The 21,923-nt window shown below is 51.0% G+C and overlaps 21 protein-coding genes across 21 annotated transcripts; 9 read left to right on the plus strand and 12 right to left on the minus strand.

The window, feature by feature from the left end:
• Positions 1-45: 45 nt before the first annotated feature.
• On the plus strand, positions 46-3,903 carry OGAPHI_001367 (uncharacterized protein; the record flags this gene model as incomplete). Its single annotated transcript, XM_046202120.1, has 1 exon — positions 46-3,903. The coding sequence occupies one exon, from the start codon at positions 46-48 to the stop codon at positions 3,901-3,903; it is 3,858 nt and encodes a 1,285-aa protein (XP_046063509.1).
• On the minus strand, positions 507-800 carry OGAPHI_001368 (uncharacterized protein; the record flags this gene model as incomplete). The annotated part of the gene is made up of 1 exon (XM_046202122.1): positions 507-800. One exon carries the CDS (start codon positions 798-800, stop codon positions 507-509), a length of 294 nt encoding a protein of 97 aa, XP_046063510.1.
• On the minus strand, positions 1,128-1,478 carry OGAPHI_001369 (uncharacterized protein; the record flags this gene model as incomplete). The annotated part of the gene is made up of 1 exon (XM_046202123.1): positions 1,128-1,478. One exon carries the CDS (start codon positions 1,476-1,478, stop codon positions 1,128-1,130), a length of 351 nt encoding a protein of 116 aa, XP_046063511.1.
• Positions 3,904-4,116: 213 nt separating the features above from the next.
• On the plus strand, positions 4,117-5,526 carry OGAPHI_001370 (uncharacterized protein; the record flags this gene model as incomplete). The annotated part of the gene is made up of 1 exon (XM_046202124.1): positions 4,117-5,526. One exon carries the CDS (start codon positions 4,117-4,119, stop codon positions 5,524-5,526), a length of 1,410 nt encoding a protein of 469 aa, XP_046063512.1.
• Positions 5,527-5,636: 110 nt separating this feature from the next.
• Positions 5,637-6,608, plus strand: OGAPHI_001371 (uncharacterized protein; the record flags this gene model as incomplete). Its single annotated transcript, XM_046202125.1, has 1 exon — positions 5,637-6,608. The coding sequence occupies one exon, from the start codon at positions 5,637-5,639 to the stop codon at positions 6,606-6,608; it is 972 nt and encodes a 323-aa protein (XP_046063513.1).
• An 8-nt stretch (positions 6,609-6,616) lies between these two features.
• Positions 6,617-7,639, minus strand: OGAPHI_001372 (uncharacterized protein; the record flags this gene model as incomplete). The annotated part of the gene is made up of 1 exon (XM_046202126.1): positions 6,617-7,639. The coding sequence occupies one exon, from the start codon at positions 7,637-7,639 to the stop codon at positions 6,617-6,619; it is 1,023 nt and encodes a 340-aa protein (XP_046063514.1).
• A 68-nt stretch (positions 7,640-7,707) lies between these two features.
• OGAPHI_001373 (uncharacterized protein) lies at positions 7,708-8,115 on the minus strand (the record flags this gene model as incomplete). The annotated part of the gene is made up of 1 exon (XM_046202127.1): positions 7,708-8,115. The coding sequence occupies one exon, from the start codon at positions 8,113-8,115 to the stop codon at positions 7,708-7,710; it is 408 nt and encodes a 135-aa protein (XP_046063515.1).
• A 191-nt stretch (positions 8,116-8,306) lies between these two features.
• Positions 8,307-9,068, plus strand: OGAPHI_001374 (uncharacterized protein; the record flags this gene model as incomplete). The annotated part of the gene is made up of 2 exons (XM_046202128.1): positions 8,307-8,509; positions 8,597-9,068. The coding sequence occupies 2 exons, from the start codon at positions 8,307-8,309 to the stop codon at positions 9,066-9,068; spliced, it is 675 nt and encodes a 224-aa protein (XP_046063516.1).
• On the minus strand, positions 8,340-9,206 carry OGAPHI_001375 (uncharacterized protein; the record flags this gene model as incomplete). The annotated part of the gene is made up of 1 exon (XM_046202129.1): positions 8,340-9,206. One exon carries the CDS (start codon positions 9,204-9,206, stop codon positions 8,340-8,342), a length of 867 nt encoding a protein of 288 aa, XP_046063517.1.
• Positions 9,207-9,425: 219 nt separating this feature from the next.
• Positions 9,426-10,940, plus strand: OGAPHI_001376 (uncharacterized protein; the record flags this gene model as incomplete). Its single annotated transcript, XM_046202130.1, has 1 exon — positions 9,426-10,940. One exon carries the CDS (start codon positions 9,426-9,428, stop codon positions 10,938-10,940), a length of 1,515 nt encoding a protein of 504 aa, XP_046063518.1.
• On the minus strand, positions 10,391-10,723 carry OGAPHI_001377 (uncharacterized protein; the record flags this gene model as incomplete). Its single annotated transcript, XM_046202131.1, has 1 exon — positions 10,391-10,723. The coding sequence occupies one exon, from the start codon at positions 10,721-10,723 to the stop codon at positions 10,391-10,393; it is 333 nt and encodes a 110-aa protein (XP_046063519.1).
• A 152-nt stretch (positions 10,941-11,092) lies between the features above and the next one.
• OGAPHI_001378 (uncharacterized protein) lies at positions 11,093-13,162 on the plus strand (the record flags this gene model as incomplete). Its single annotated transcript, XM_046202133.1, has 1 exon — positions 11,093-13,162. One exon carries the CDS (start codon positions 11,093-11,095, stop codon positions 13,160-13,162), a length of 2,070 nt encoding a protein of 689 aa, XP_046063520.1.
• Positions 11,114-12,352, minus strand: OGAPHI_001379 (uncharacterized protein; the record flags this gene model as incomplete). Its single annotated transcript, XM_046202134.1, has 3 exons — positions 11,114-12,059; positions 12,152-12,225; positions 12,335-12,352. 3 exons carry the CDS (start codon positions 12,350-12,352, stop codon positions 11,114-11,116), a joined length of 1,038 nt encoding a protein of 345 aa, XP_046063521.1.
• Positions 13,163-13,174: 12 nt separating the features above from the next.
• OGAPHI_001380 (uncharacterized protein) lies at positions 13,175-14,746 on the minus strand (the record flags this gene model as incomplete). Its single annotated transcript, XM_046202135.1, has 1 exon — positions 13,175-14,746. One exon carries the CDS (start codon positions 14,744-14,746, stop codon positions 13,175-13,177), a length of 1,572 nt encoding a protein of 523 aa, XP_046063522.1.
• Positions 14,747-15,054: 308 nt separating this feature from the next.
• On the minus strand, positions 15,055-16,293 carry OGAPHI_001381 (uncharacterized protein; the record flags this gene model as incomplete). Its single annotated transcript, XM_046202136.1, has 1 exon — positions 15,055-16,293. The coding sequence occupies one exon, from the start codon at positions 16,291-16,293 to the stop codon at positions 15,055-15,057; it is 1,239 nt and encodes a 412-aa protein (XP_046063523.1).
• Positions 16,294-16,404: 111 nt separating this feature from the next.
• Positions 16,405-17,781, plus strand: OGAPHI_001382 (uncharacterized protein; the record flags this gene model as incomplete). The annotated part of the gene is made up of 1 exon (XM_046202137.1): positions 16,405-17,781. One exon carries the CDS (start codon positions 16,405-16,407, stop codon positions 17,779-17,781), a length of 1,377 nt encoding a protein of 458 aa, XP_046063524.1.
• OGAPHI_001383 (uncharacterized protein) lies at positions 17,011-17,543 on the minus strand (the record flags this gene model as incomplete). Its single annotated transcript, XM_046202138.1, has 2 exons — positions 17,011-17,218; positions 17,383-17,543. 2 exons carry the CDS (start codon positions 17,541-17,543, stop codon positions 17,011-17,013), a joined length of 369 nt encoding a protein of 122 aa, XP_046063525.1.
• A 36-nt stretch (positions 17,782-17,817) lies between the features above and the next one.
• OGAPHI_001384 (uncharacterized protein) lies at positions 17,818-18,435 on the minus strand (the record flags this gene model as incomplete). Its single annotated transcript, XM_046202139.1, has 1 exon — positions 17,818-18,435. The coding sequence occupies one exon, from the start codon at positions 18,433-18,435 to the stop codon at positions 17,818-17,820; it is 618 nt and encodes a 205-aa protein (XP_046063526.1).
• Positions 18,436-18,730: 295 nt separating this feature from the next.
• OGAPHI_001385 (uncharacterized protein) lies at positions 18,731-19,450 on the plus strand (the record flags this gene model as incomplete). The annotated part of the gene is made up of 1 exon (XM_046202140.1): positions 18,731-19,450. The coding sequence occupies one exon, from the start codon at positions 18,731-18,733 to the stop codon at positions 19,448-19,450; it is 720 nt and encodes a 239-aa protein (XP_046063527.1).
• A 93-nt stretch (positions 19,451-19,543) lies between these two features.
• On the plus strand, positions 19,544-21,835 carry OGAPHI_001386 (uncharacterized protein; the record flags this gene model as incomplete). Its single annotated transcript, XM_046202141.1, has 1 exon — positions 19,544-21,835. One exon carries the CDS (start codon positions 19,544-19,546, stop codon positions 21,833-21,835), a length of 2,292 nt encoding a protein of 763 aa, XP_046063528.1.
• Positions 19,840-20,208, minus strand: OGAPHI_001387 (uncharacterized protein; the record flags this gene model as incomplete). Its single annotated transcript, XM_046202142.1, has 1 exon — positions 19,840-20,208. The coding sequence occupies one exon, from the start codon at positions 20,206-20,208 to the stop codon at positions 19,840-19,842; it is 369 nt and encodes a 122-aa protein (XP_046063529.1).
• Positions 21,836-21,923: the final 88 nt, after the last annotated feature.

Here is a 21,923-nt window from a genome sequence, read left to right on the forward strand (position 1 = left end):
ACTAATCCCGTGTACAAATGTCTTTTCTGGTACCTTACGCCGCTCATGAAAGTCGGCTATAAACGTACGCTTCAGCCTGAGGATATGTATACGTTAGATGAAGATGAATCCATTGAAAATATGTATAGCAGGTTCAATGGGTTTTTGGAAATGGAGCTGGCTGCGGCCAAAGCCAATCACGTTGCCAAGAAATGCGCAGACCGCGGCGAAACTCCTGACTCCTCGAGCTTCGACCAGGAAGCAGACCTTGAGGACTTTGAAGTCCATTATTATTCCATTGCCAGAAGTTTGTTCCATGTGTTCGGGTGGCAGTACATGTGGGCAGCTCTGCTTAACATCACTTCTGACCTGACAATCGCGTTGGTTCCCTTACTTCAGAAGAAGCTTGTTAACTTTGTGGAGAAAAAGGCGTACGGATTTAGCCCAGACATTGGCAAAGGTGTGGGCTATGCTATTGGATGCTCGCTCATGACGTACTTCGCTGGTTTCACGATTAACCACTACGTTTACAACGGTGTGATGGTGGGATCGAAGGTTAAAGCCGTGCTAACCAAGCTGCTTCTTGAGAAGAGCTTCAAGCTCGACGCCAGAGGCAGACACGAATTCCCAGTAGGAAGAATCAACTCCATCATGGGAACCGATTTGACCAGGGTCGATCTTGCAATTGGATTCTTCCCAATCATATTTGAGTTCCCAATCTCGCTTGCTGTTGCTATTGTTCTGCTCATCATCAATATTGGAGTCTCTTCACTTGCAGGTCTTGCAGTGTTCTTTGCCTCCATTGCATTCACAACTTTCATGATCAGACTCCTTTACAAGATGAGAAAAAGTGTTAACGTGTTCACGGACAAAAGAGTAGATCTCGTTAAGGAGCTGCTTAAGAACTTCAAGATGGTCAAGATGTATGGCTGGGAAAACTCGTACTTCAAGCAGTTTGTTGACATCAGAAAGAAAGAGATGAGGATTATTATGCAAATGCAGTTTGCAAGGAACATTCTTGATGCAATTTCCATTTGGCTGCCAACTGTCACATCAATGGCTGCATTCGTTGTTTTGCACCATGTCGATCCTACCAGAAGTGTTGGTGACATCTTCTCTTCCTTGACTCTTTTCCAGGTGATTATCGGTCAGTTTTCCATGATCCCTACTACTTTGTCCATGTCTGCAGATATGATCATTGGCTTCAAGAGAATTGCCAAACTGATTTCCTGCCCGGACGCCCAAGATCTTGAATCTTTCCACGAACCTTTATCCGACGAAAAGCTCGCTCTGAGACTGAACCATGCCACTTTCAATTGGTATACATTTGAAGACATTGATGCTGGAGAGTATGTTTCCGATAACAAGAGCGAAAAATCGGTGCTTTCCTCCACTACTTTCCCTGGCCTCTTGGACTTGAACTTTTCGGTTGCAAAAGGAGAGTTCGTTGTTGTTACGGGATCAGTTGGATCCGGAAAGTCGTCGCTATTGAGCGCCATGTCTGGCTTTATGCCGCTCAAAGACGGGTCGGTTGCAAAAAATGGTAGCTTGATTTTGTGCGGTTACCCTTGGATGCAAAATGCAACGGTGAGAGAAAACATCACCTTCGGAGAGCCTTTTGATCGGGAAAAGTACGATACAGTTGTCAAAGTGTGTTCTTTGAGAGACGACTTTGCCCAGCTGCCTGCCAGCGATATGACGGAGGTTGGAGAGAGGGGAATCACACTGTCTGGTGGTCAGAAGGCCAGAATCAACCTTGCCAGAGCAGTGTACAGTGATAGAGATATTATTCTTCTTGACGATGTTCTTAGTGCTGTGGATGCAAAAGTTGGAAAGCATATTATGGAGCAGTGTATTCTTGGTTACCTCAAGAATAAAACTAGAATTCTTGCAACTCACCAGCTCTCGCTTATCAATGCAGCAGATAAGGTTATTTTCCTAAACGGGAACGGCACCATTGATTACGGGACTCTCAATGAAGTCAAAGGCAGAAACTCGGCATTTGTCAAGCTCATGACGTTTAGCCATGGTGTCGGTAAAGACGACAAACAGGACGAGACTAATGACGAAAAAAAGAAGGACGAGTTTGAGGATGACGAGGAAGATGGAAAGCTCATGCGGGAGGAAGAAAGAGCAATCAACGGTATCTCTTGGGATGTTTACAATAGCTACCTCTTGACGGGCTCCGGAAGTTTGGGATACCTTTATCCTGCATTGATTATCATCGTCGTTACTCTTTGTACTTTTGCAATGCTCTTCACCAACAATTGGCTGTCGTTTTGGGAAGATAAACGTTTCCACAAGCCTTCGAACTTTTACCAGGGAGTCTATGTGATGCTCTGTTTTGTCAGTTTGGGGCTTTTGACGCTTTTATTCTTGTTGATGGCTCGTTTCTGCAATACTGCTGCCACTGAGTTTAACATTTCCTCGTTTAAAAGACTGCTTCACGCCCCAATGTCTTTTCTCGATACCACTCCAATGGGCCGAGTGCTGAACAGATTCACCAAAGACGCAGAGGTGCTGGACAACGAGATCCAAGAACAGCTCAGAATGCTTCTCTACCAACTTGGACAAATTGTTGGAACGTTTGTGCTCTGTGTGATCTACCTTCCGTGGTCTGCGTTAGTATTCCCTGTGGTGTTTGTCGCGTTTTACGTGTTGTGTCACTTCTATCTTGCAAGTTCAAGAGAAATCAACAGATTGGAGGCCCTGAAACGGTCTCAGGTCTACTCGCACTTCAACGAAGCACTCGCAGGAATGGACACTATCAAGGCGCACTCTTCTTCCAAACGGTTTTTGAAAGTCAACGGAAAGCTGATTGACAATATGAATGAAAGCACTTTCACCTTCCAAGCCATTCAAAGATGGGTTGCTAGCAACCTGGAGCTGATGGTCTGTGGACTTTCGTTCGTGATCTGTTTGCTATGTACCTTTGGCGTATTCAACATCAAGGGTGCTTATGCTGGTCTGATTCTTACGTATGTGTTCAACATCGTGGGTATTCTTTCTTTCCTGCTGCGTTCTGCCACCGAAGTCGAAAACCAGATGAACTCTGTCGAGAGACTGAAGTTTTATGCTTTTGACTTGCAACAGGAAGCAGCCTTTGATGTCCCTGAAAACGATCCTGAATCCGAGTGGCCAGCGTTTGGGGCCATCAGCTTCAACAGCGCTTCGATGAAGTACCGCGAAGGTTTGCCTTATGCGGTGAAGGGTTTGGATCTCAAGGTTGGTGCGGGAGAGAAGATTGGTGTTTGTGGCCGCACTGGAGCAGGTAAATCCAGTGTGATGTACTGTCTGTTCCGGCTGGCGGAGTATGACGGACAGATCACAATTGATGGAGTCGACATCTCCAAGATTGGTCTGCACAAGCTACGAACAAAACTCTCAATCATTCCGCAGGATCCTGTGCTTTTCAGTGGCACGGTTCGATCGAACTTGGACCCATTCCAGGAACACTCGGACGACAAGTTGTGGACTGTGCTCACTAAAGCTGGTCTGATTGACGCTTCCATCATTGATCAGGTCAAGGTCCAGAAGAAAAGCGACAGAAACCTGCACAAGTTTCATTTGGAAAGACTTGTCGAGGACGACGGATCGAACTTTTCTTTGGGTGAGAGACAGCTTCTTGCTTTGGCTAGGGCTTTGGTGAAGGGTTCTCGCATTTTGGTCTTGGACGAAGCCACTTCGAGTGTCGACTACGAGACCGATGCCAAGGTCCAAAAGACCATTTCCAGAGAGTTTGCCGATTGTACTGTGCTCTGCATTGCTCACAGACTGAAGACCATTGTCAACTACGACCGGATCATGGTCCTTGATAAGGGAGAGATTGTGGAGCTTGACAGACCAAGAAATCTCTACGAACAAGGTGGCATTTTCCGCTCTATGTGTGACAAGAGTGGAGTCGTGGAGGCTGATTTTAATTAATATCAATTGCGGACTGTACACACTTCCTGTACTTAACGAGATCAGCCCTGTAGATGGTATACGTACATTGCATTCAGCACACTAACCAAAGAAGCTTGCTGTTCATTATTTGATAGTCAAAGTACCCGTCGGGAATAAACTACTTCCCATTTGCGCATAGCCGCTTATCTCTAGAATTTCTGATAAGAAAATCCTTGGAAAAATATTTTGTTCATGTCCGAAGATAGCTCGCTGGTCCAGGAGGCCTTTCCGAGCTACACGGAGGATCCCATCAAGTTTGAAGCGGCTACGACCACACTCAAAGATGAGGTGCTCTACATTGTGGAAAATGCCATTCCCACTGTGGTGACGTTCTCTTTCCAGTTCACTTTCCAAGTCATGGCCCCAATTTATTTCGCTGGCCAGCACGGCGACCAGTATTTGGCCGCATCGTCGCTTTCCATGGCGATATTTTGGATTACTGGCCCGGTTATCGTCAACGGGTTCTCAACAGCAATGGACACAATGTGCTCGACCGCTTACGGAGCAGGTAGCTACGATAAGGTTGGATTGTACTATAAAAAATGCGTCACGATTTTAATCTTGGCTTTTATACCTATGAGCTTCTTCTGGCTCAATTCAGCCCCTGTAATACGTCTCACCACGGACGATGAGGATATGGTGGCTCTTTGTGATCTGTACCTGAAGCTGATGCCGTTTTTGGCAATTCCTATGGTGGTGTTTGAATGCTCAAAAAAATTCCTCCAGTCGCAGAACAAGTTCAACGTTCCAACCAGAATCATGCTGCTAGGACTGCCAATCACATTTGCTCTCAATCACTTCTTATTTGATATTGGATTTCTGGCTCCACCAATCTCTCTTATTCTGGGCTACTGGATAATCACGGCACTCATTCTAGGATATATTTGTTTTATCGACGGCTACCAATGTTGGAACCCAAACACCACGATGCAGCAACTGTTTAGCGACTGGGCTCCCTTCTTTGACTTGGGTGTTCCAGGAGTTCTAATGATCATGTCTGAGGCGTTTGCGTTCCGGATTATCACGTTCTTGTCCGCGAGGTTTGGTCCTCTAGCAATTGAGGCCCAGACGATTGTCACCACCGTCGCATCACTTTCATACCAACTCCCATTCTCTGTTGGGATTTGCTGCTCTACCAGAATAGCTAATTACATCGGGGCACGCTCTGGAAACTACAAAATGGCACTCAAATGTGCAATTGGCGCCGGCTGGGTGCTCAGCTTTTTCAACTTGGCCTGGATGTCGTTGCTAAGATACCCAATCGCCAAGATTTTTGCCAGAGATGAGAAACTAATTGAGTTAAGTGCCCGTCTGTTCATTGTGGTAGCAATCAATCAGTTCCTAGATAGCATCAACATCATTTGCGCTGCGCTTCTGCGAAGCCAGGGCCGCCAAAACGTCGGTTCTGTCCTGAGTCTGTTATGCTACTACGTGGTTGCAACCCCTATAGGAGTGGTAGCAGCTTTCCCCTTTGGTCTGCAAGTTTATGGTCTTTGGTTTGGTCTGGCTATAGGAGTTGGGATCTTATCGATTGCGGAACTGATGCTGGTTCTGAAAACAGATTGGATGGCTATTTTGAAAAAATCTACTAACATTGTATAATGATTTTTATCTTTTGCGCTTTTTTAAAAATTACTAATTATGGCTAAAATCATCGTTATCGGGTAAGTCAAGAACGCACTCGTCTAACCGCCAGATGCGGAGTCGTCGGCATGACCACGGCTCTGGAACTTGTGCAGCAAGGTCACCAGGTTGAGATTGTTGCTCGCCACTTGCCAGGAGATATCGACATTGAGTACACGAGTCCGTTCGCCGGTGCCAACTGGTCTAGTTTCGCAGGCCCCAACGATCTTGAAATGCAAGAATGGGACAAGATTGGTTACCGCAAACTCTTAGAGCTGGCAGACAATGTTCCTGCTGCCAGTGTGGTCAGAAGAACATACCAAATGCTAAATGTCAAATCTGAGCCTTGGTTCAAGGATTTTGTCGAAGACTACAAGATCCTGACTGATCTGCCAAAGGGTATCGAGTTTGGCTACGAGTACACTTCTGTGGTGATTAGCGTTCCAATCTATCTGCATTTCTTGCTGCAAAAGCTGATTAGTTCAGGAGTCGTTATACATCGGGCAAACTTGAAGCACATCAAGGATGCTGCCACACATTTCACCGGGGGCCAGGTGGACGTCACAGTCAACTGTTCTGGGCTTCTGGCCTCCAAGCTGGGTGGAGTGGAGGACAAGAACGTGTTCCCTATCAAGGGACAGGTGATCTTGTCCAGAAACAGCTGTCCAACCATGATCTCTGTTGCCGTGCCTGGTGCCGCAAAAGGCGAGAGTTTGTACATCTTCCCGCGCAAGGAGGGAGGAACGCTGATTGGCGGGTCTTTCTGGCCGAACGACTGGTCTCCAAAGGTGGACAAGAAGCTGTTCAAGCGGACTGTGGCCAGAGCCAAGAAGTACTGTCCGGAACTGTTTGCAAACGGCGAGCTGGATGTGGTGAGCGTGGGATGTGGTCTGAGACCAGGAAGAAAGGGAGGCGCTCGGATCGAGAAAGAAACGATTCCAGGAGTTGGCAAGGTGGTGCACAACTATGGAGCAGCAGGGGCTGGCTACCAAAACTCCCATGGAATGGCCCGTAAAGCCGCTGCGCTGGTTGCAAGCTCGCTTCGCGAGTCTAAATTATGATGCCTTTTTTAGCTAGAAACCTTTAGGCCGTTTGTCCAACTGTAGCAGCCCAGGATGAGCAGCATGGTGAGAAAAGAAACCACCAAACTGGCAAAATAGTAGATGGCGCGCTGCACTTCGTCTTTTAGTCCCACGATCTCGTTGACAAACGTGCTGAGCGTGCTGTAAGTCCCACAGAAACCGCTTCCCAGGGCTACAAGCACGTCCAGCTGCAACTGATTGGTGATGATACGGTGGCCCGACTTGGTGGCTCCGTGAATAAGCACGTTCAAAACAGCAAGCACGATGCTGGCGCTCACATTGGTTAAAAACGTCCCTATTGGGAACCAGGAACGTGCATTCAGCTTGGACAAGTGGTAACGCGCAAAACATGCAAACGGCGAGAAAACAATGCCAAACGACCATGATGCTTTCCAGAAATGTCGATTATGCAGCGTGCATGAAAGGACAAGGTTGGCTATCCAGGCGAGCACACCTAAAACCATCGTGACCAGTTCAAGTTTTCTGACCCATCTGCGGCATTTTGGGTGGTCAAAGCCCAAGTCGCCGGCGTATCTCGTCAACACCGAGGCGAGGTCCGTTCCCAGGTGGTAGCCTATCATGGAGACACCCATCTGGGTGAATATGACGGAAAAAAACTCCATCACGCCGTATCCATGGTTTGGAAGCTTCTGCGTTGTGTTTAGTACGTCAATAGTCTTGGCAAGAATTTCCAGAACCAGTGTTGAGAAACTGGAGAAACTTCCAGCAAACCCAGTGGTCAGGGCCAAGTACAGCACAAGCGCTTTCTTGTTGGGGACCTTCTCCTCGAACATCAGCACTTTCCAGGGCAGATTGTAGTTGTTCAAGAACGATATCACCAAACTGGCTGTGAAATTCGACCATATACAACTTCCTCCGAGAAGATAGTTCGGGTTGATGTAAGAGTTGGTGTAGAAGGTCAGCTTTGTCAGCCCTTCACGGGCCATGAAGCCCAGAATCGACCAGAACGTCAGCTGGAGGTACAGATCCCACCATTTGAACTGAGTCATTAAATAAAGAGTAAATAAAAGAATTAACACAGCCAGATTATATTTTCAAAGCTAACAGTTATACTGGTCTATATCAGTTTAACGTCTTTGACTTGGAATTTTTCAAGCTCTTCAGTGAAAATGGCATTGACTGGAACGCCCTCCATGTAGTCGTTAAAGTCGCCATCCAGTAGTGTAGGCCGGATCCGCACCAGCTCACCTTCGTGGCCCCTAGGAATTGTGTAGATGGAACTGCCGCAATTTCCACAGAGGAACCTCCGCTTGGGCAGACCTGATCTTGTGGTAGTGACAACGTGCACTTTCAAATAACCCTTGGGATCGTTGAGCTTGAAGTCTGCGGCTTGGTGAAGCGCAGCCAACTGGCCAAAAAAGCTCGAAAACTTGCGACAGTCGGAACAGAAACACTTCGTGAGTTTGGAGGGCTTGGCAGCCAGCGTGAACGAGATCTCTCTGCAACCGCAAGAACCAGAATACATGACTAATTTTTTTCAAGATAAAGAAACAAGATGATCAGTTTTCTGGAAATACAGATTATCGGGCAAATAATTCCCCGTGAGTGGGGGATTCTGGCCCGACACTAAAATTTTCGGACACCTTGTTTGGGGGCCGTGACCCGCTCGCAACACCAGCGTAGGCAAGATAATGCCACAATCAGAGATGACGTAAAATGAAAATCTGGGCTATTATTAAGTACACAAAATTAGGCCCCCGCACAGTGGCCTCCGTCGATCAGCAGATCGGAACCGGTCATGAACCGGGATCCGTCTCCAAGCAGAAAGACGACGGCACTCTTGAAGTCATCAGGGGTGGCCAGTCTGTTAAGCATGGCTCCTCTCATCCAAGTGTCGTACAACTCAGGCTCCACGTCCAGTAACGATTGGGTCATGTTGGTGATAATGTACCCTGGGGAGATGGTATTGACTCTGATACCGTATTGCCCCCATTCTTGACATAGAGACCGCGCAAGCTGCAAGACACCGGCTTTGGAGGTGTTATAGGCAGTGTTGGCCAAACCACGGTTTGCAATCGATCCAGACATGGAGCCGATCAAAACGATCGATCCTGGAACGTTGGCTGCAACCAGAACTTTGGCTGTGTGTTTTGCCATGACAAACGAACCAATAAAGTTGATATCCACGATCTTTCTATACAGATCGAGAGGATAGTCGATAGCCGGCAGGGCCTGGTTAACACCGGCACAATTGACCAATCCGTGGATCGGGCGGCCGGCGCTGGCGGCCTGCTCAGCGAGTTTTGGCAGCAGTTCTTCGACCTCGGCTTCGTTGCTGACGTTCAACTGGTTGAAAGTCAACGAGCCCCCGTTTTCCTCAGCCAATGCTTTGGCCGCGGACCATTCCTTAGAAACCGGCTCTGGGAGCAGGTCAAAAGCAATTGCACTTCCCCCAACCTCAAGGATGGCACAGATTAAGTTAAGGCCAAGTCCCCGAGCGCCTCCAGTGACAAAGTAGGTTCGGTTCTTGAGGTCCAAGCCTGCTTTCACAGAAGCTGGGGAGTTGGGGGCTGGAGTACCAATAGTGGCTAAAGGGTTATAGATTTTGTAGGTCATGTTTTGTACACCAGGCAGAACGGACCTGTATTTATACAGCAGGGAGGAGATCTACATCAATGTCCGCTGGGGGAACAGTTTCCTGATTCGCAAATTTTTGCCCCCATGCATGCACCCCATACTATCCCCGCAATTTCCAACAATAGTGTGGAACTCGTGCTCGTTAGCGAGGAAAAATCTAATATATAAGCCAGCTGGCACTAATCTGTCATACTCAGAATGTATTTGGGACTCAAGGGACAAAAACTGCAATGGGCAGTGACTTTTGCTTCGGGAGCAGGATTCCTGCTCTTTGGATTTGACCAGGGTGTGATGTCTGGTCTTTTAACGGGTGACGCGTTCACACACCAATTTCCGGCGATTGATACCACCGATAACGGCCACGGTAGCTCCTCTTTACAGGGTACAGTGGTGGCTATCTACGAGATCGGGTGTTTTTTTGGCGCCTTGTTCAGTTTTGTGTTTGGTGAACGACTGGGCAGAAGATGGAGTATCATGCTCGGGTGTATTACTCTTTCCGTGGGGGCAGCGATCCAGACCTCCTCGTATAGTATTGCGCAGCTAATTGTTGGCAGAATTGTGGCGGGGTTAGGAAACGGTATGAACACTGCCACCATCCCTGTTTGGCACTCGGAGATCTGTAAAGCCCATAACAGAGGACGGGAGCTGTCGATCGAGCTGGCTATCAACATTTTTGGAGTCATGAGCTCTTACTGGGTCGACTACGGCATGAGTTTTGTCAACAGCCCGGCCCAGTTCCGGTTCCCCATCTGCTTGCAGATTCTATTTGCTCTCGTGACCTTTTTCGGGGTGCTAGTGCTTCCAGAATCTCCGCGGTGGCTGATTGCACACAACCGGCAAGCGGAGGCCCAGCAGGTGATCCACCTGACAATGCCCAACGCAAAGGACATTTCTGAGACTGACTCGAGCGTGCTGTACGAGCTCGAGCTGGTCAATGATGCGCTGCAGGAGGAGCGTGAGTCCGTGAGCGGCGGGTTTGGTGCTGTGTTCAAAAATGGGCCGCAGAGATTTTTCTGGAGAACGTTCCTGGGAATGTTCTCCCAGTTCATGCAACAGCTGTCGGGAATCAACCTGATCACCTACTACGCCACGAGCATCTTCGAGGAGTCTGTGGGAATGAGCCACAACCTGGCCTTGTTGATGTCGGGATTCAACGGAATTGCCTACTTTGCGTCATCGCTAATTCCTATCTGGCTACTTGACCGAGTGGGGCGGAGAAAATTAATGCTTTTCGCCGCCACGGGCCAGGGCGCTTGCATGGCGATCCTCGCGGGAACAGTTTCCAACGGTAACACCGCCTGTGGTATAGTGGCCACCGTGATGCTGTTTGCGTTCAACTTCTTCTTTGCTGTGGGGCTGCTTGCCATTCCGTGGCTGCTACCAGCAGAATATGCTCCGCTGGCGATCAGAACCAAGGCTGCTGCGCTGGGTTCTGCCAGCAACTGGATTTTCACGTTTCTGGTGGTGGAGATTACTCCGTCCAGTGTGGCCAACATTGGCTACAAGACCTACGTCTACTTCAGCGTGTTCAATTTCTGCTTCATTCCGATGATCTACTTTTTCTACCCAGAAACTAGAAACCTCACTTTGGAGAAAATCGACCTGCTGTTTGTCGGAGAAAAAGTCCGCCTGTTTTGGTCCGATGACCTGGATCACACATGGCCGACAGAAGAGGAGAAGCTCGTTGTCGAGATGTCGGAGAATGCTAAGTAGTTTGCAACTTGATGGTTTCCGTATCGGGAAGAATTTGTCGCACAGTAAAAAACAGTCCCCCGCATCACCTGCCAGATCGGGGAATTTCGCGCGCACTTTTAGTGGCTCTTAGTCGAGGATAAATACCTCCGTAATGTCCCTCTCCGAAATCAATGACTGTTGATCAATCTCCCTCACACAACCTTGTTCTGGGCACCTTCAGATGCCTCATTGCTGACCTTGTCCAGCAGTACGGCGGCGGCCATCCCGGCGGCGCTATGGGCATGGCTGCCATGGGTATTGCTCTGTGGAAGTACTCCATGAGATATTCTCCGAACAACCCCGACTTCTTCAACCGCGACCGGATTGTTCTGTCCAACGGCCACACGTGTCTGTTCCAGTACGTGTTCTTGCACCTGACCGGGTACAAGCACATGACTATGGAGCAGCTCAAGACGTACCACTCCACGCGGGTCGACTCTTTCTGTCCCGGCCACCCCGAGATCGAGCACCCTGGAATCGAGCTGACCACCGGGCCGTTGGGCCAGGGAATTGCCAACTGCGTTGGACTGGCCATTGCGTCCAAAAACCTGGCCTCTCTGTACAACAGGCCCGATATCGCGGTGGTGGACAACACCATCTACTGCATTGTCGGCGACGCCTGTTTGCAGGAAGGTGTTGCTCTGGAGGCGATCTCGCTGGCCGGCCACTTGGGACTGGACAACCTGGTCGTTCTGTACGATAACAACGAGATCACGTTTGACGGCAGCGTTGATCTGACCAACACCGAGGACGTGAACAAAAAAATGGAGGCAAGCAACTGGGCAGTGCTCGAGGTTGAAGACGGTTCCGACAACGTCGACGGCATTGTCGACGCTATCAGCAAGGCCCGCGACATCAAGAAGCCCGTGTTCATCAACATCCACACGGTTATTGGCATTGGTGCCCTCAACGAGGGCCAGTCGTCCGCGCACGGCGCGGCTCTTGGCGTTGACAACGTTGCGCAGCTCAAGAGAAAATGGGGCATGGACCCAGAAAAACACTTCAACGTGCCAGACCAGGTTTATCAGTTCTTTGCCGAGTGTCCAGCAAGAGGCGAGCAGTACGAGGCCGAGTGGAATGCCACGGTTGCCAAGTATACTGAAAAGTATCCGGACGCTGCTGCAGAGTTCAAGCGCAGAGTGGCCGGAAAGCTGCCTTTGGATTGGAAGAGCTACATCCCTAAGGAGTACCCAGCCGAGCCTACTCCAACACGGAAATCCAGCGGCTTGGTGATGAGTCCTCTGGCCAAGGCGGTGGACACTTTCTTTAACGGCTCGGCCGATTTGTCTCCATCCACCTTTGTTGGCTGGTCAGGCAAAGCAGAGTTCCAGAACCCGGCCGTGCAACCAAAAGCAGGCGACAAGGGATCCTACTCCGGCAGATACCTCCATTACGGTATCCGGGAGCACGGCATGGCGGCAATTGCGGCGGGCATCTCTGCCTACAACAAGGGAACGTACATTCCAGTGATTTCCACGTTCTTAATGTTCTATTTATACGCTGCTCCCGCCGTGAGAATGGCTGCTCTGCAGGAGCTCCAAATGGTCTGTGTTGCCACGCACGACTCCATTGGCACGGGCGAGGACGGGCCAACGCACCAGCCGATCGCGCTGCCTGCGTTCTTCCGCGCGCTACCAAACACCCTGTTTGTGAGACCGGCCGACTCTGAGGAGACTGCTGGCGCATGGGAGGCTGCTGTCAACTTTACTCACGGACCAAGCGTTATCTCGTTGTCCAGACAGTCTCTTCCTCAACTCAAAGGCCTCACCGACAGAGCCAAGGTCAGTCTGGGAGCATACGTGGTGAAACCGGTGTCGCAGCCAGACCTGCAACTTTTTGCCAGCGGCTCGGAGGTGCATCTGGCCCTTGAAGCTGCCGAGAAGCTGGAAACGGCCGGAATCAAAACCAGAGTGGTCAGTTTCCCGTCAACCAACCTGTTTGAGAAACAAAGTTCCGAGTACAAGGCTCAGATATTGCTCCGTGGAAAGATCCCATCCGTTATTGTTGAAACTTATGCCGTCAACGGCTGGGAGAGATATGCTACCGCTGGATACAGCATGAAAACGTTTGGCAAGTCGCTCCCAGGAAAAGACGTGCTGGAATACTTTGGCTTCTCCGCCAACGAGGTGGCTACCAAAGTGGAGAAGTACTACAGATCGGTCACCAAAGAGTCCATGTGGACGTTCCAAGACCTGAACTAATCCTAGTTTAATCTATTCACTCCAATGATCCCGTAAGTCCTGGATACGCCAGCCGGTGGACCAGCCTGTAGTGTCTTCTATTTTCTGCAAAAGGTCCACAATGACCTGCTGCTCTTCCTTGCTACTCATGAACTTGCCTGCAACCCAGATAGGCTGCAGTGCGTTGTTCAAACAGCCGTGGTGGCCGTTGGCGAGACTGATCCCCACTACGCACTTGGCGTGCCAGATCAGACTCTTGCGCATCACCGGGTCCGTCTGGATCACCGGTAGCGGCCGCAGCACCCTGGTCTTGAACTTCATCAGCAGAATCACCGCCGTGTGGAACATCTGCGTACCGCTAATCGCAGGCGTGACGCAGAACAAAATGCTCGGGAACGGACAGTTTTCCGTATACTGAGTCACGACTGGCTTCATTTCTGCAGGCCGTTCCTGCCACCACCGGTCGAGCTCCGTGTACAGCTGGATCCACTCGGATTCGAACCTCTCGGGCGTGATGTCCGTCGAGTACACCGTGTCGCACACGCGAGCCAGCAGGAAAACGATGTAGTTCGCGTACATGTCACGTGCGGCTGTGAGGTTGGACTGCGGGAGCAAAAACAGGTTTTTCGCCTTGTTGACCGAGTACCCCGGTGGAAGCCATCTTTCACACGGTATCACAGTCGACGTCTTGGCGGAGATCGAGTGCATCACGTCCATGCGCGCAAAGCACCAGAAAACAGCCTGGCGGAGCCTGCCACAAAACCCGTGCATCTCGGAAACTCTGAAAAGAGCAGCACACCCTTGCAGGTGTTTTTTCCAGGTAACAGACGGGTCGGACGCCATCATTTCAAAGCAGCACAGGATAACGCACGACGCAATCACTCTGGCATCCGGGATCTGCCGCACTTTTGGCAGCAGCGACGCCAGCGACCGTTCGTAAAGTCCGTATGTAAGTTCGGACCCCGGCTTGTGGTTCTGTAGTTTGTCTCTCTGGCGACTGGAGATGGTCAGAATTGCGTACAAAACCGACTCGTCCTCTGCCATAACCGACAACGTCGACGTGAAATAGCATTGGTGGTCGAACATGTCGAGCCACGGCCCGATCTCCGTCACATATCTAGTCAGTAGTACAAGTTTCTCGTCGGCCGAGAGGAGTTTGTTGTCGTCGCTGTAGTTGTCGCCCGAAGAGCTCGAAGTGTGCTGGAACTCGTTGATAGCCTTTGTCCAATTAAGTAGCTGAGCGTCGATCGACATGTTGCCATTCAGATCTGTGGACAGGTTCGGAGATGAGGGGCTTGTAGTAATGGCATTGAGAAACATGTAATCGCGCAGCCTCTCACGCAGAGTGGCGTATTCGAACTCGGGGCTCTCCACAGAGACCTCGGAGTCGATGCTGGTGAAGTCCCAGCTCTTTTTATCGTTTGTAGAGGGGAGAGAGGTGGTAAGTTGTGGGGTCAATGGAGGCGGTGGAGGAGGGTCGTTCAGCAGTAGTTTGAGGTCGTACAGACTTGAGTTGCGCGTCGGAATACTGGCCGGCGTGGATACACTGACTGTGGGCGGGCCCACGGGCGCCACCTTGGTGGGCCTCTGGTCTCCCGGCACCATCAGGTGGAAGACATCTCCCTTGGACGGCCAGTGACACTCCAGGTTGCGTCGCACACAGAACCGACATGCCGGGCGCGTCTCGTCGCACTTCTTATGTTTCTGGCGGCACGTGAGACATCCCGTTTTCACGCGGCGTCTACTCGCGGTGTGAGTTAGACTCAGCTGGTCCGGAGACATATAAGACAAAAAAATCAACTACCCCATCTTTCGTCCCCAACCGGGAATTAATTGTCGACACCCGTACACCGACTCCGCGAGGAGACGTTGGGCCAACTGAAACACAGGCTATTCCATTCAATCCGTAAACACTACACAGGCACGGGATCCATCTTAGGGAAGATCCGGGCCACCTGGAAGAAGATGTGGGCTGCTGCGGCCGACGCGATCAGACTCTTGCACATTGGCCGGGAGTTGATGTCTCCGTTGGTCTTTGCTCTGTCGTCTTCTCCCGGGCTGAAATTCTTGTGGCCGCCAAACTCTTTGCGGTATCTGTCATAGGTGCGCGGGTCCAGCTTGTAGATATCGAAAGAGCAGAAGTAGAGTCCGTCCGATGGATCGTACATGTACTTTCTGAAGTACGACACGTGACGTAGGATCTCGTTCTCACAGCACTTGCGAGTGGATTCCGGAGCTACCTGGCCAAAAGTGATCAAGTAGTCCACCAGACCCTCGATCATGAGCTGAATGAAGTAGGAAGGTCCGTGCCAGTACCGCTTGCCCCAATCGTCGTAGTCTCTGTCAAACAGCGTCTTTCCTCTATCGGTAGCAGCCTCGGCGAGCTTCTTGGCCTTATCCTGCCATTGCGGGTCCTTATCATATTGGTATAGCAGACAGATAGCCGTGAGAGTGTTTCCCGTGTTGTACGAGTACTTGCTTCTGTCGATGCCCTCCGAGTCGTACGCACAGCCGTCCATGACGATGTTGTCGCCCTTGTCGAGCATGAGCTCCCAGATGAAGTTCACACACAGCTTGGCGAACTCGTACAGCTGTTTCTGCTCTTCTGGTGGAGAATGCGGGATGAGCCTCATTGCTCCGGACGCTGCCACGCAATTTGAGATCGAAGCCATGTACTTCTTGCTGATGTGCCACTTGAGACCCTTGACGTGGAACTTCTGATGCTCCACCACGCCGGTCATCAAGAACCGCATCAGTTCCTTGGAAAGGTCCAAATACTCCTGGTTTCCCGTGGCTTCATAAAGAGCAATCATCCCGCGCACAAGGTGACCGCAATCGTCGTAGTTGATATCGTCGTCTCCAGAGTTCTGGGCACCGTGGTACAGCACGGCGTACGCACCATACTTAGGGTTCCGATAGCAGGTGCATGCAGAAACCGTTGGGGCAGTTATCGGCCGAGTCATGTCTCGGTAGACCGAACAAGATTCTGCCACCGCATGGAGAACCACACCCATAGTCCAGCACGAAAACTTGCCATCGCGCGATTCTTTACAGGGAATACCCGTCGAGAAGTTGCCGATGTTGGGGTTCCAGAAGTTGTGCCAGAACGACTTGACAATGTTGTATCCTTCGAGATTATTGTCAAAAGACATAGCAAACGGAATTAAATCTAGAAAAAATTAAAGCCGATGCCCAGATAGATAAATTTCGGGTATAAAAACTTCGGTCTTTTCCCATTTCTACCAGACTAAAGCTAACCGTTAATGCAACAATCAGAGACCGTTCCTCAGATAATCGAAGAAAAGCCTGTTGTGGACCCCCAGTCGGAGATTCCCAATAAGTTTAGAGGCCGCGGACTGACCTCTGTGATTGGGTGTCTGCTGTTTGCGTTCAATTCCTGGGGTGCAAACTCGGCATATGCGATATATTACCAAGAATACCTAAACAGCGATGTTTTTCCAGGCACATCCAAGTACGAGTACGGTATTGTTGGTGGCTTGACGTTTGGATCTGGACTCACGTTCGGCCCTTTAATTAACTTTCTCGTGGGGAAGATCGGACTCAAGCCTACAATTGGCATCGGAGTCGTTTTTCAGTTTGTCTCGCTGATGCTTGCATCTTTTGCAACAAAATTTTGGCAGCTGGCTTTAACACAGGGAGTGTGGCAGGGCCTTTCGCTGGCCCTGATAGCCATCCCCAACATCGTTGTTATCCCCCAGTGGTTCTCCAGTGGCAAGGGAGGCAAAAGGAACCTTGCACTGGGTTTCTCTGCTGCCGGGTCCGGTTTTGGTGGTATTCTGTACAATATCGGAATGGAAAAACTATTGACCAACCATGGCTACCAATGGTCTATGAGAACACAGGCAATTTTATGCGCCTTCCTTAATATTATCGCACTCATCCTTATCCAATCCCGCAACAAACATATCAAGCCTATCTTCAAAGTGTACGACAAGGTCGTGTGGACCAACTTTGGAGTCTGGTGTCTGTTTGCCTGGATCATGTTCACACTGTTCGGTTATGTCACGCTCATGTACAATCTCGGCGATTTTACCCGGTCGTTGGGCTACGGATCCACTGAGGCGTCTGTCGTGTCTACCATGGTCTCGGTCGGTATCTTGTACGGAAGACCATCTATCGGGCAAGTGTCTGACATTTTTGGCCCCGTTAATATGACCATCGTGGCCAGCTGGCTCGTGTCGCTATTCGCACTCGCCATGTGGATCCCCTGCCGCAACTACCAGACCGCCCTAGTCTTTGCCCTGTTCGAAGGATCCCTCATGGGCACTATCTGGGTCACCATGCCCTCGATGGCTTCTGCTCTTATCGGATTACGTAAGCTGGGTATTGCGATGTCGCTGGCCTGGATCGCGTGCGGTTTGTTTGGATTCACGTCTCCCATTCTGGGAATTGCCTTGAAGAAAGACGGCCCCGAGAATCCGACCCAATACCAAAACGCTGCTATTTTCGTTGGTCTTTGCTACTTTGCTGCCGGCGTCATGCTGGTTATTATGAGAGGATGGATGCTTGCCAGACGCCAGCTGGTCGACACAACGAAGGAGGAGGAGCTCTGGTCCGTCAGAGTCCCCATCAGATCGGCGTTCATCCGTGTTTTCGACTGGAGATTCTACAAAGTTTAGAAAAACTTTATCACTAATATATCCAGTCGAGATCTACTATTTATGTATATCGTAGCCCTGCTCTTCTGCGTGCTGCTGGTGGCTCACGATATCCGTGCTTTCCCACGGGTACGCAATCCAACAGTCGGGGAACTGGCCGCCTGCAATGTAATGGCTGTCCATAATCTCTTTTGGTAGCTCCGCTCTCTTAGGCTTATTTTTATTGTGCAGCACGTAAATGTAGAAGTCTGTGTTCGGCGACTCCAGGCCTTGCTCCTTGGCTTGTTCCGCAGCGTCTTTTTGCAGCTCCTTCAGTGCGTAATGAAGAGTGGTTCTTGTATCGTCGACCTCGTCCACAATCAGAACTTTTTTGTTGCACAGATCGATACCGCTCTCTTTGTAGTTAATCCACTGAATCCGTTTCACCTCGGCACCCACTTGCTCCTCCTCGGTCGAAACAGTGTTTAGGTCTTCGTAAAGCGACAGAACGATCGCAAAGATCTTCAAGTTGGGGCGTCCGTCCTGTTTCAGAAACGTTCTTAGAATCCGTGCTGGAATAAAGCCACCACCACCAATAGCAATGATCAGATCCACATCCAAAGGCTTAATAGTTTCAGCAGCTTTCTGACACAGCTGATGAACGTTGTTGTACGAAATATACCGTTTTTCCTCCATGCTGGAGGATTGCAAAGCTAAAGTATTTATAACTGAAATATTACCAAAAAAAATTCACCGGATTTTTCACCGGTGATAAGATAAGCTAATTGAGTAAGTTGCCCAACAAGGAGCACATTGCTGGCCGGAACCGTGCGTGTGTGTGCTTTTGCTGCCGCATGGACCTGATCTTATCAATTCTGTGTCTGACTGTCAATTTCCACGTCCTGTCAGCTGTCTCCAAGGTGTGCCACCATTGCGCTGTCATTGCTACAAAAGGTCCGGGTAACAAGCGTGTTTTTTAACTTTGTTACAAATGCCTATCCTTCGCAGTGCAAGACGGCTGCGAGGCCAGCTGGGCGAGCTGGGCGACGATTACGTCGATATAGTCGACGAGTACGACGAGGGGCGCGCCGATTGGGCCGACGACGCGCAGAGCGAGGTGGAAGAGCAGATCCCGGAGGTGGACATCCAGGAGATGGTCGATCTTGCCAATGAGCTGTTGCGCAACGGCCACGGGCAGGCGAACATGCGCGTTCGTGCGCGCAACGTCGAGCTGGCGCGCGAGATCATTCTGGAGCACGACAGACGCACGGGCCGTGCCCCGCCACAGCGATTGGACGACCGTCCGTTGTGGATGAAGATCGTGGACTCTGTGACTTTGACGCTGTTCCCGATTGTTCTGCTGCGCATAGTGAAGAATCTGCTGAGTGTTTCGTCGTTTTCCATTGACATTCTGCAGGACACGTTCGACTACATCGATTTTGTTCAAGGCGTGGACTCATCGTCGGGCAACGTGTCGCTTCTTTTGAAATTCGGCAAGATCATTGCAGAGGAGTTTCCGCAGCTGGGCAGCGGGTTCCAAATCGTGCTGACATTGACCGTGTTCTACGTGTACACGATCTTGTTTTCGGTGTTTATGGTGATATCGCTAGGGTTTCTGATCATGTGTCTACTATTTTCGCTTGGGAAGCGGTGGCAGAGTCTGGAGAAACTGGTTGTGGGCATCGTCAAGGACGGCCAAGGGTGTATATAAGGCGAAATGTATGGGATCGAGCAAAGGAGGTTTAATTATTGGCCATCGAAAATATTTTCCAGATATTATTTGGTTTGTAATTTGTTGTTGCGAATGGACAAGAGAGCGTTTGATCAATTAGACGCCGAGCCCACGTCGACGCCGATCTCCGAGACGCCCTCCAAGCGGGCGACGCCAGACCCGGGTGCGGGAGGCGGAGCGAACGGGGGTTCCTCGAAGGTGCCAGCACACGTTCTGCAGCGGCGTCGCGAAGGTCGGCTGAGGGCAATGGAGAAGCTGCAATCGCGGCTCGACGAGCTGGGAATCAAGCGGGTCGACCAGGACAACGCGCTCAAGTTCAGCACGATCCCGGTGATCCAGGCCATCAACCAGAAAAACTACTACACCGACTACCTCAAGAAGGACGAGCAAATCATGATGATCCGCGAGATGCGGCAGCGGCTGTTGCAGGCGCGGCTGGCTAAGAAACAGGCAGAGCTCGAGAAGAAGCAGGAGTCCCAGAACATGGTCAACAAGATCAGCTCGCACGGGTTCGACTTTGACGACAACGAGGATGAGGACGACGACGAGGACGATGCCAAGATGGGGTCCAAGATTGTGGTCTTGCAGCCCGGGTCGGCCAATGTGCGTGTGGGGCTGTCCAGTGACGTGGACCCGTTGGTGATACCCAACCTGGTGGCCCACAGACGGCCTGCTGGTGCGGCCCCCACCGAGACCAGTGTGGATCCGCTGCGCACTGTTGACCAGGAGTCAGACATCCATCTCACGGACGAGAGATTCGCCGAGGCCAAGCGCACGGTGACGGCCAGTTTCAAAGAGCGCATGAAGTTCTACAAAAGACGCATTCTGCCGAACTCCAACGAGCAGTGCTACAATTACAACAAGAGAGTGCAGCCGGAGTCGATTCCAGATCTGGACGACGTGCACAAGCTCGACTATTTCGACAAGGTGCGCGAGGACTACGTGACGGGCTCGGACGTGTACCGGATCAAGGATCTCGAGAACTGGGACATTAGAAGCCCGTTCCTGAGCGGAAAGCTCAACGACAAGGACCCAACGTACAGGTCGGAGCAGGAGCTCCAGGGCGACATTGAGCTGTTGCTGTGGGACGCTTTGAAGCGGTTCAACATCTTCAGCAAGAAGACGCTGAACACTTACAATTGCGTGCTTGTTGTGCCGAATCTGTACGACAAGGCGTACTGCGAAAAATTAACCGGCTACCTGTTTAAGCTTGGATTTGGCCAGGTTGCGGTGATCCAAGAAGGGCTTGCGGCGACTTTTGGTTCCGGAGTGAGCTCTGCGTGTGTTATCGACATTGGCGCGTCGTCCACCAAGATCTGCTGCATCGAGGAAGGGTACATTTTCCCCGACTCTGTGATTGAGCTATCGTACGGATCCAACGACATCACCCGGGCGCTGATCAAGAACCTGATTGGACAGCAGTTCCCGTACCGTGAGATCAACCTCAACAACCTTCGGGACTGGGCGCTGGCCACGCAGCTGAAAGAGAACATTGTCACGTTCAACGACGCCAACGTTGCTGTGCAGATCTTCAAGTTTGTGAACCGGCAGCCGGGCAAGCTGAGCGAGAAGTACGAGTTCAAGGCGTTTGACGACGTGATGATCTCGCCGCTTGGCCTGTTCTACCCGGAGCTGTTCACAGAGGCTGGAGAGCCGCGCAAGGAGAGCACTTTACTGGGCAAGCTTTCTCCAAACAAGCAGCTGGTTCCTGGGCTTCTTGCTGTGGACCCGGCCAAGAGCGTTGCGCAGAAGAACCAGACGGAGCATGTGTTGATCTCCGAGATGGGCACCAAGGAGGTGGTGGAACAGCTTGCGCGCACGTCCGAGGAAGGAGACTCGCAGGTGGACGCGAAGCAGACACAGGTGTCGCAGACCAACGACTACCGCGTGAACATGACGCCGCTGGACAAGGCGATCATCGAGTCGATCACGTACGCGGGCCACGGCGACCAGCAGCGCATCGAGAAGCTGTACCAGAACCTGCTTGTTGTCGGGGGTGGGTCCAACATCGAGGGCCTGGACACGATACTACAGGACCGGCTGCACCTGAACCGGACGCCGCTATTGGCGTCGAACAAGCTGGCAGAGATCACGAAGCTGGCACAGCAGTGGAAGGACAAGGACAAGGACAAGGAGCTGACTGCGCAGCAGATCGAGGACCTCAACAACATGGTGGCAGGTGGGGGTGTGACCACGATCGAGGTGATTGCAAACGACGAGAACCTGGACCCGTCGATGCTGGTGTGGAAGGGCGCGGCTGTTTTTGCGCGGCTGAAGATCGTAGAGGAGCTGTGGATCGGCGAGAAGTACTGGGACATATTTGGCGGGCGCACGCTCAGCTACACGACTCTGTTCAACTACTAGATAACTGAAAAAAAAACGGTAACTTGGAAAAATGCATGCAAGGTGTCCACCTCGCACCTCGCCGCGCTTTCACCCGGTCGGGTTGGCG

This window comes from Ogataea philodendri, assembly GCF_020536065.1.
Source record: "Ogataea philodendri strain CBS6075 chromosome Unknown scaffold11, whole genome shotgun sequence".
Lineage (NCBI taxonomy): Eukaryota > Fungi > Ascomycota > Pichiomycetes > Pichiales > Pichiaceae > Ogataea > Ogataea philodendri.